Genomic DNA, 11,606 nt, shown 5'->3' on the forward strand with positions numbered 1-11,606 from the left:
GATATTGGTCCCACAGTGAGGAATTTATCTCGTTACCATAGATCTGTTGAATAAAAAAACATAATAATGACATAAATCTTTGCATACGTTTTCCTGTTTCTAGGCAACAGCTGATAGTGTAAACAATGTACCAGTGGACCGTTTCAGAGCTACAAGTGATGGAAAAAAGTCCTAAAATAAAAAAGAAAGTAGCAGGCCGCCTCAAATTAGAAGTGAAAAAATCCAATAAAGAGAGAGGTGAGAGAACGACGAAACAAAATCACAAAAATTTCACTGGATTTTGGGAATTCTAGATTTGTCCAGAATTACAAAATGACAAACACACTAAAGTTCACTATATGGTGAGTAGGGAAGGAATTTGTACACAGTTTATGTCATTATCCATCAATTATCTTCATTCACACAACATTAATAAAGTAAACTAGAGAATCTTCATCATTGCAGAGGCGACTTGTTTTTTCTGACGCAGACTTTCTTATTTGACATTTTGCGACTCGATGCGTGTGAACATGCCTTACAGTCATCCAACGAGAGAAACTCCTAAAAACAAAGAGAAGTCAGATTCAAAACAGACAAAACTAAACGTTCTCCACATATTAAAACTTTGTCTTTATGAATACGTTTATGACAGACATCTTACCCCATCCCGTTCTTTGTCCGAAAACATTTCGACCATTTGGTGGCAGTTGGGCAGTCGCGTGTGAATTGAAGGGGAATTGTTGGTAATTCTTAGAAAACACAGTTAAAACATGATCTTGGCAGCATAAACACATTTGACATCACAGCACAGGTTAGATATAACTAGATAAGGAGATCGGGAAATCGGGATCTCCTTAAAGTTAATGAAAAACTGATTGTAAAGTTAAACAAAAGAAACTTTGAAAGCAGTTTTAACTCCTTCATGCCTGACTTTATACCCAATCAAATAAAAATATATATGTTTCTTTACTTTTTTCTGTCTAAGTTCACTTTCAAATGAATTTTCCCTAATTTAATGGTACATTAAAATTAGCGACATATGATGTAAAGGGGTTAAAGTTTATAGAGATACGGGAAAAATATTTTAGGGTGTGAAAAAAATACAGAAAACATGAAAAAAAGATGTTAAAACTAAAACTGTTACCAAATAAAATATATATAAGCAACAGCTGGTGTGTTTTTTTCTCCCTCTTTGCCTTCTGTCCTCAATGTATAGTTTCATTTTGCCAATCTTCACCAGAAAAAGCGTCTTACATTTTCTGGTATTCCACAGTCACTCGAACATTTTGGAAATATTCGACTTATTTTGTAATAAATCATTTATGTAAAGTTATTTATTTTCAATACTTTATTTGTGGGAATTTTGCACGGAAAATGTATATGGTTTATTTACTTATAATTGTGGCTAAATATTACTTACACAAGTGTAAATATGTTTACAAAAAAGCAGCTTTATACTGAATCCTTGAATCCTGCATTCACTAAAACGCGATCAAACTTTTAAAAAGTCCTTTATTTTTACTGCGTTTTTTTTTTATTTTTATCTTTAAAAGTAATGTTGCTTTTATTGACTTTTTTGTTTTTATTCAACCTCCTGGCAAATTGAGAAGTCCAAAATTCGTTTCATATTTCACTTGTAATCTGAACTTGTGTTTCACCGGGTCCATAGAGAGTCTCTGTATAATATTTTGTAATTTGTCAATAAAGTTCATTTGAAAAACGTGCACCACAACTTATAACAGACAAACTGCAGTAACAAAGATGAACAGCAGATGGCAGCAGTACGCCATGTTTTTAAAGCTGGTAAAAATCGTCTTGTTAGCATGCTAGCTGGTGTTGCTAGCAAAAAAACAATTTCATATTTATAACAACAAGTTACTAAAATAAAGTTTCAGTGCATCACTGACTTGAAGGTCGATAGCATTTTTATGCTGGACATTAAAAGGTCAACTAAATTATAATAAAAGACCTGCTAGCATGTAGCCTCTGTGCTACTAGCTAACTTGTGTTAGCATTTAAGCTACAGTCATGAGTTCCTGCTAATATTCAACCGCAGTTTAACAGCTCTAAAACATGAACTTAACACTGATGGAGAGGGTCAAAGGCTAAAGCTTTATTTAAATAACACAAAAGCTAACAACAAAAAACTCAGATTTCAGTCTGGATTTTTACTAAGATATTTCTTTTTGCTTTTATTCTATACTTTATAAAAATATATGAAAAGTTTCCCATCAAAGTGAGTTTGTCACTCCAAGACTTAAGGTGTTAATTAGTTGCAGCACATTATTTATAAATGACACGGAAACTTATGCAACTTATATTTTCACTGATTAAAATCTGAAATAAATGCATTTTTCTGTTTACTAGGAAATGTCATCAGTATTTATTTATTCAATGTTAGAGCCAGACTCTCTAACGATTCAGATCCGTTGTTGCTGAAAACAGTCAAGAGCTTTCAAAAGTCTTTAAATATTTAAACAATTAATTAAATCAAATTTATTTTATTTTTGATGACATTTTAAAAAACATCTTGCGACTAAAAAATGATGTTTTCTGGGGAAAAAGCCCTCTAAAGCACGATGCTAAGCTATAATTACCTCCTGATTTTTCTTTAAATGAAATGTTGTTCATTGCTTCACTAATTAAATGTTTTTTTTTACATGACACCCGTTCCATCATTCATTTTATACATTTTGTTTAATTAAAAGATTCTGATATAATATACAGTAATTAAACTTTTTATTAATTTTTTTCTTTAATAATTGGGACAATTGGTCTAATTACAGCTCATAAAACTGACACTAATTCTCAGAAACATAAATGAACATTAAATCGGATTTAAAACAAAAAGAATAATCATAGAATATTTTCCACTTTTACTACTGTCACTCTGAAATGTTTAAGAACAGATCGGCCTTTACTGTAACGTGAGGGCTGATGGAAACAGATCAATAACACTAAAGATGATTTAACAAAAAAATTCAACTGATTTGCTTTATTTAACAACAAACATCCGAAATCTGAAAGCCAGTTTTAAATGACGACTTTACAAATGTACAAAAATATGTAAAATATTACATTAAATCCTCCTCCCGTCACACCCCAGCCTCTATAAATGCTTCTATAATGTTACTTAGAGATAATTATACACCTGGTTATTCCACTCTTACAGTTTTGTCTTCAGCATTTCAGAAATAATCTGAACTTTGATGAATAGTTTAAACATGTGGATCCGAGATCTTCTTCTTCCCCATCAGCTGATCCCTGCAGGCTCTAATCCCTCCTCTGCGTCCTCCTCCCACACTTTAAATCTAAATGTCCTCTTGAAGAAAAAGAAAAAAACTTTTGACAGATTTGTAACTGAGACTTCCAAAGATTAAAGTTCAGCCCTTTTCTGTGTGTTTGTAAATCTTGGATGATTTCAGAATTTAGAGTAGACTCATTTACTATCATTCTGTATCTTTTAACCATAAAGCTCCATTCACATCGGGCTCAGAAGCGAAGGTTCAAGTAGACACTTTCATTAGGAAGTCTGTATAAACAGGTGTATATATTGTATTTTCTGGAGTACAAGTCGCGTTTTTTCATAGTTTAGCCAGGGGCGCAACTTATACTCAAGAGAGATTTATTTTATTTTATTTTTTTAAGACATAAATAGGCTCATATATTTGTGATGTTTTCTTTTAGGGTCTGTTTCCTCCAACAACCACTAGAGGGCGCTGCATCGGAGTACAAGTATTTGCTACTGACAGCAGCAGAAGAAGAAGTGTCGTCCTAAACAACATGGAAGAAATCTGATTGTTTTCTTCTTAAACTTTGATATTTTTCTTTTACAGACCAAAAGATTAGTATTGGTGTTTTTATTTATTATAGCTATGCTATGCTAGGTGGAATTGTTCTGAAATGTCAGACTTTTCTCCCAAAAGTGTGACTTATACTCTGTAAAATACCGTTCTCGTTTTGGCTTTCTGTGCTCAAAACTTTCACACGTCGCTACACAAGATTTAAAGTTTGTTCTTGGACTCTACGTACAAAAAAACATGCTGTCACTGAGCGCACATCAAAACCTAAACCTATTTGACCAATCAGGGACTCCGATTTGGTCGTACGTATGGGTAGCATCTTTTCAAGTAGATTAGCAACAAACCTTCAAATATATTCATGGGGTGTTTTCATCTATTATAGTAATTATCCAAAAATTCAAGTTTAGCTATTATTTTAGCAAAATGCTAACGTTTTAGGCTAATTTTTTATCTACTGAGGTTTTTTAAGCTAATTTAGAGATTAGCTTCTCTTTTACCAACATGCTAACGTTTTTGGCTCATTTAGTTTATTAGGGAATTTTAGGATTTGTTATGAGTGTAGCTCGTATTTAAGCAGCGAGCTAGCTTTGTTGGCTACTTTGGCATCTACTGAGGTTTTTGGGATCATTTGGAGTTTATATTTTTGCTAAATCGGCATGTTTTAGGGATTTTTAAGCAGTTTTACTAAAAAGATTTCGGAAATTTAGGTCAACTTCAGCTTTGTTCTTTAGCCAAACTTCCAGTCTTCCAGCAAATTCAACGTTTTCTAAATAGCTTTTGCATTTTCACCGAATCCCTTCAGCAATTAAAGTAAACTGCGTCACCATTTTCAGCAGAAACATTCACACCAGCGTTATCACAGATTTAGCAGCTTTTCTTGTTACAGATGTTTCTCTCCAAAGGAGTTTCATTATTCTGGACAAGGATGTGAATCCTCTTCAATAAGAACAGATGATCCAGATCCAGTTCACAGTTTTGATCTAATCAGGAATAAATCTTCCTTCACTGTGAGCCCTCTCTCTTTCAAAGTTGTAAATGTTTGTTACTACGTTGTACTGCAGCAGTAAATACCGTTGCTGTAACCTTTTACCGCTCAGAGAGGCTGGGAGTCGATACCAGATGGACACTGAGGATCCGTGGGAAATGATCTGAAGAGTCCTCCTGTTGCTAAAGCATCCTCAGTCTGTTTGTCTTAAACTGCTTCAACAACTTCTCGTAGCATCTCACAGCATCATCAGGAGCTCAAACTCCTCCAGCATCTCTCTTCTTTTAGGATGGTATTTGTTCTCAATAATAGTTAATGAATGTGTCAAATCATCAGCCATAAATCATTGGAGCTGCCTCACATAACGCTGTGATCCTTGTAGGGTAACATAAGCGAACAAATGTCAAACTCAAACTACAGCAATACATCAGCACGGCTATGGAAATCTCATTTATTCAGCAGCAGCTTCAGTTCAGAAACAGAATGTTGAGGCTCCATTCACGATTCTTCACGCCGGTCTGTTTGTGTTTTTTAATCACATTTGAACTGGTGACACTTTTTAAAGCACTCATGTTTTCCTTTGGTAAAGAATCTGACCAAACGTTTCAGGTTTTTCCTTAAGACACTTTCACACTGAGCTGTTAGGTCCACACTGGCCTAAACTCTGGAGCGACAGTGTTAATGTGGAGAAATGATTCTGAGGAGAGTCAAACTAGAGGTTTGATTTGCTTTAGAGTGAAAAAAAAAGAAAACGTTTTTTTGATTCATCGAGTCTGAGAGGCGGAGATCTCCTTTCAGACACCAGGAGGCGCCGTTTGATAATTTCCTTTGACTTTTGATGCCAAAACGCCATGTGAAACAATATATTTTAAGTTACTTTGAAATGAATTAAGCAAATTATGCATTGAAATGTACTTTTTTAAACATTGTATAGTGAATTACAAAATGCAGTTTCAAACTAAAAACTAAATTTAAGAATTCTCATTTGAATTATTATGGAAGCGTTAATGACAAATAATTCAAAATAAAAGTCAATACTAGAAATGCTTTTTTATTCTCACAATGTAACTGGATTACTCGTCTCTTAAATAAAATAAAAAAGTAATCCTCTGGATGTCTTTTTCTTTTTCTCCTTTAACACTCATTCTGTAACATAATTAAAATGATAAAGAAAATGGCTTTTGACATTAAATTTTCAAAAAGTTCTTTAGTAAATTTTAACCAAAATTCAATTAGAAATATTCCATTTGAAAATTAAAATGGATTAACAGAATTGCTTTTTCATTTTGACAGTTACTGCATTAATGGAATGAAAAAGAAATTATCTGAACAGTTTTTCCATTTTCTTTTTCAACACCTTTCTGTGGCATAATTCAAGTGACAAAGCCAATGAAGACTGCTTTTTTGTTCACTTATGCTTATAATTACTTTTCCATAAATTATGGGATTAAAAACGTATGACAATTAAAAATGCAACTGATTTTCCTTTTATTTAATATTTTAATTTTTACTTTGTCATATTGGATTGTACTTTTTCAAATTGAATATTAAACAGAAAAATATATTTTCATAATCCAAGCCTGAATTATAAATTGAACTGTCGATTGAAAATTGCATTTTATTTGGAATTATGACTTAAAAAAAAAATTCCATAAAAACTGTTTTGGAAAAATAAACAAATATTGTAAAATCTCACCAACACAAAATATCAAAAAGGTCCCCATCTGTCAATCAAACCACACCGACAGCTCATTGCTGTTTTGTAAGTTTCCCCCTTTTAAGCAGTAATTCCAACACCTGAGTTTCATCAGCACCTGCTCACCTGACGAGGAGGAGAGCTACAGCTGTTGATATTTTTACTATTTTCAAGCCACTTTGTCGCTACTATTTCTTTGTGGTTACCTTTAGTTAATTAAGTTTAATTTAAACATATTTTTTCCTTTAACCGTTTTCGCAAAAACTTGTAAAAACAGACGGAGCGTCAAACGGACGGAACCTTCGGCTCCTCATGAGGCTCCAACAGGAATCCTTGAGAGTCTGACGAGGTTTCCAGACGCTCGACCTCCTGACAGTGGAGCAATCATCCTCCTCGTTATGTTTTTTTAAACGGCGTTTTACGACACTTTGTTTTATAACTTAATCCCTTTGGATTATTGCCGCTGCGTTATTGCTCGTTATCGTCAATCTGCTGTATTTGCACTTTCCTTCTGTTTATAAGAGACGTGGATCTTATGTAACCCTCAAACTGCACCGCAGCACTTTCAACTGAAGACATTGTACTGTGGTGTCAGCACTTTATCTGAACTCGTATGACGCAGCTGAACGCCGCACTGACCAAACTCAACCATCTCTGCCGGATAAGGATGAAGAAAACTACAGTTTAAACATCTCAGATAAACTCTTCACTCCTCTAACCTGAAGTCCATCAGGATCCACTTCCACCAAGTGATGCTCTCGGCGGCGTTTTGCATCCACCCGCCTCAGCGACCGCTCTCTTTGAGCCGATAAAACTTTATTTATTCATTCAATCACGTTTGTCTGCAGAGTTAGTACAACCTTTAGGAGAATAGAAGTTAATGATGCTTCTATAAACCTGGACATCCCATAAAACACTCGACTCAAGCCGTTACCTAGCAACCCTTTAATGTCAGGAATGAAGCTTCTTTTGGTGGCGGTGATCGTTCTTGGACTCTAGAGTGGGATTGTGGCGACGTGAGTGAGAAACATCTCACAACCAATAGTACTATAACACAGCAACTACATATCCATAAATGTGGCCGTTAAAATATTTAATCTGGCCCGCCAAATGGGAACAAATTATAATCCTTATTGTCTTTATTTCCCCTTCAGTTGTGGTATTTCCCCATAAATGGCAACCTATAAAAACATTAACTTTTGTTCAGGTGCAGAAAATAATTTTGCATTTCCGTGGAATAAGTGTCTTTTTTTTCCCATTTAGCCTAAAAACAAAAAAACAAAAAACGTAAAAAAGTTAGGTTAGCCAAAACAGCTAGCATGTAGCTGAAAAATAACTAATAACTAAACTTGGACAGGACTGGAGATGTAGATCATGACGTGGGACCAATCACAAAATTCAACTGTAATACCCCGTTTCAACCTGTTGGGGGCAGCACACAGGCGGTTTTCAACTATATTTTCAAGAATTAAACAATTTTAATTTGTTAAAAATTTGTCAACAACCACAGCCAGCCCTTTTAAAGCCCCCTTTATAGAGGTCGACAGACAAAAAAAAGCAGATTTAGGGTTTGGTGACCCTTTAAGCTACGGCCACACCGAACAAAATTTGTGCATCGGGGCGTCCTGTTTTAATGTCACATGTACAGGTGTGATCGGACGTTTGAGCATCGACAACAGCACAACGGTCTGGCAGCAGCGCCTCCTGTGGTGCATCATTTTCAGAGTTCAAATATCTGAACTTTAGGGAAGAAGACGCGTTGTGTCAACCAATCAGGAGCTCAGCTTTGGTCTGTGAGGTGTTGATGACCTGGGAGAGAATCTGATCGTTCTACTTCTGAATTCTATGATATTATTCTTCTTATTTTCCCTCTTCAGACTATTAAAGGAAAACAAACCATCAAACCGGGTCACAGAGACGGAAGTACCGCTGAAAGCGTCCATCATTGAGTAGATGGTAAAGCTCCCGGTACCAGGAGATCACTGAATGATCTCAAGAACCCAGACATGGAGACGTGATTACCAATGCTTTTATGAGCTCTTCAAAATAAATATCTCAACGTCATCTGGTTCTTAAGACATAAGAGACGTACAGCCCATATAGAGATGAGGCTAAAACGTTTTGACAGAAGCTCCTCCCACATGTCAAGCTTTTTACACATTTCTGGATGAATTCCAGACACTTTTAAATAGGGCTGGGTTGATCAAATCGATTAATCAATTTGAATCGATTAAAGCTTAATTGATCAATAATTGATTATAAAAAAATAGATCAATTTAGCACATAAAGCTAAAGTCAGCTAGCTTGATGGTAACGTTTAATGGAGTTTCCCATTGGACGGCTAATGCTAATGCTAATGCTAGGTCGACATGAAATTGCTGATTAAATGAACTTCTTTATATTAGTTTTTCAAACTCTTAAGGAAATATTTTTAAAGTAACCATTTGTTGTCTGAAATACAGTTTTTCGCTCATTCTTTCTTCTTCTTCTGGAATAAGGTGTAATGCTATAGATGATCGCCATCTAGTGGCCAAACTGAAACGTTCTCCAGGAGAAGCAGAACAATGTTTACAATGTTAATGATCTGAACATTTTAGTTAGAACTTCTCTTTTACAGAATCCATGTATGATATTAACAATCTCAGTATTTCACTGACACATTTACAGTATGAACTGGATCAGATTCATAATATGTTCAAAACATACAGTAGATTATTAATGTATTTCTAAACAAATGTGTATAAATGTGTAAACACAAAATTGAAATAAACTGAAGAATCTAAAAAAAAAAATTGGAATCAAACCGTTCCTGGACATAATTATCGATATCCAGCCCTATTTTTAAAAGGTAGAACACGCAAAATTGACGCTTGAATCGTGCTTGGTGTGAACGCAGCGTTAGCCGTGTCTGTGTTTATGAAATGAGCCACAACTGTGTGTATGCAACTAAAATGAGTGACAATTGTGTAAATATTTAAGACGTCTTCAGCCAAACCTAAAATTCCTTTTAGAGTTTAAACTTTGTGTTCAAATGTTTCATTGATGCGTTTTTCAAAGTGGGCCTGAAGCGATTTTTACAAAAACTAAAGTGCATTTTATTGGACTCTTTGCACCAAACAATAATGGTTAACGGATATAAGTAGCTGAAATATGTTTAATAAAAAGAACATGTGCTCCTTTTATTAAACGTCATAAAGCAGTTGGACCAAAACAAGGAAACCAGGAGCAGATCTGCACACCTGCTGCTCAGCGCCTCCATCAGGGCCTGATAAAACGACACCTTCCCATCCTGACAGTGATAAACACGGTGGAAGAAGCTGTTAAAACGCTGGATTTACTGCAGTCATTTTATGTGAGTTACATATGTGAGCACAACGCGCCTCCAGCAGAGTCCTCCTGCAGTTTGGAGTTTTACGCCTCAACTTGTGCGCACATAACCTGATAATGAGCCACTCGTGCATAAAAAGTTTGTTTGCACACAACACAAAAACACATCGATCTCGGCACGCTGGCGTGAACTTGATGGTCTGCTTCCAGTCGCGGTGGGGAGGAGAGCTGCCTCCAACACAGACTCCAAAGAGAGCAGAACGCAGAGCGGCTGAAGATTTATCTCCCCGGTATAAAAGCAGGAGCTGCTGCGTCTGTTTTTGTTGCAGTTCCCACTCGTCTTTCATCAGCGCTTCTGGTTTAAGAGGAAACGTTTGGCGAGGAAGTTTTACTCCCTGTTTTTTTTTAATCTGACAACACTCAAAAGAATTTCTGCAGATGAAAGATTTTCTCCTCCAGAAGGAAGAAGCAGAACTTCAGAGATCTGTGGCGACGTTCAGATCTTCTGTGTAAAGATTAGAATAAATGTTTGCATCCACGCGATGTGTGAAGAAAACCCCTGAAAACATGGAAGAGACATTTGTCGGAGTTTGTTTAAAGCTGCTTTGATTCAAGCTAAACTGGTTTTCTCCGTCTTTTATTGTAAATACAAACCAACTAAAAAAAAATCTTAATCAAAAGCTTTTTAAATGTAGTTCCTCCATGTTTCTACTGAGGACTTTTTGTATATTTGTGACATTTTAATGGTTCAGTTCAAACACAAGTTTATTGTATATTTTATTTTACAATGTTCTTTTAAAAATAATGGTGTATTGGATGGATGGAATTACAATGGATGGATGGATGGATGGAAATAATAGTTGGAGGGAAAGATCAAAGGTTGGATAGAATGAACGACGGTTGGATTGAATGAACGATGGTTGGATGAAGGAATGGCGACTGGATGGAAGGAACAAGGGACGGATGGAATTGACGACAGATGGATGAAAAGAACAACAGAGGGATGGAAAGAAAGACGATTGGATGGAAAGAAAGACGGTTGGATGGAAAGACTGATGGATAAAATGAAAGACGATTGGATGCAACAATTGATGGTTGGATGGAAAGAATGACAAGTGGATGCAAGAACGATGGTTGGATGGAGAGAACGACGGTTGGATGGAAGGAACGATGGATAGAATGAACGATGGTTGGATGGAAAAAAAGACGATTGGATGAAAAAAACAACGGTTGGATGAAAAGGAAGGCGGCTGGATGGATACGAGGGTTGGATGTTGAGAACGACGGTTGGATGGAAGGAACGATGATTGGATGAAAAAAACAACGGTTGGATGAAAAGGAAGGCGGCTGGATGGATACGAGGGTTGGATGTTGAGAACAGTGAATGAATGGAACTACGATGTTGATCAGCTGTTTTAACCGAAGACGTAATTTGTTCATTTTCTAGGAGATGATTATTTATTTTTATCTTTGGGTCAGTCAGATTTTAACTGTTTTTCTTTACTTTTCCCAGTAAATGAAACACATTTTTAAGTTGCTCATGTCTAATTAAAAATAACTTGACATTCTGAAATGTTTGATTGTGATAAATGTCCAATTAGGAGTAAAAACTGTTGTTTTTATTCTAAACTTGGAAACCCTGACTTGGTGGAACCCATAGTGAAGGCCTTATGTTTCATATGGAAATGTCCATCGTTCTGCAGGATTCTGTTTGAGGAACTTCTTTAATCAAAGTCCTTCTTGGTGCGTCTAATCGATTTACACGTGCCCTTCTGGAGCTCGTACAGCAATCAAAGTATGAATGCTGCGATGCGTC

The 11,606-nt window shown here is 35.7% G+C and overlaps 1 protein-coding gene across 7 annotated transcripts in view; it reads right to left on the reverse strand.

Annotated features, from left to right (window-relative positions):
- LOC112146133 (noggin) overlaps positions 1 to 11,606 on the reverse strand; it is a 143,568-nt gene that overhangs the window by 30,686 nt on the left and 101,276 nt on the right. The window contains exon 5 of one of the 7 annotated variants that reach the window (XM_024271808.2): positions 641 to 728. The exons of the other annotated variants lie outside the window; for them this stretch is intronic. Coding sequence (XP_024127576.1) covers positions 641 to 728 — 88 coding nt within the window. The remainder of the gene's footprint in view (positions 1 to 640; positions 729 to 11,606) is intronic. 7 annotated transcript variants of the gene reach the window in all.

This window comes from Oryzias melastigma, linkage group LG8, assembly GCF_002922805.2.
Source record: "Oryzias melastigma strain HK-1 linkage group LG8, ASM292280v2, whole genome shotgun sequence".
NCBI lineage: Eukaryota > Metazoa > Chordata > Actinopteri > Beloniformes > Adrianichthyidae > Oryzias > Oryzias melastigma.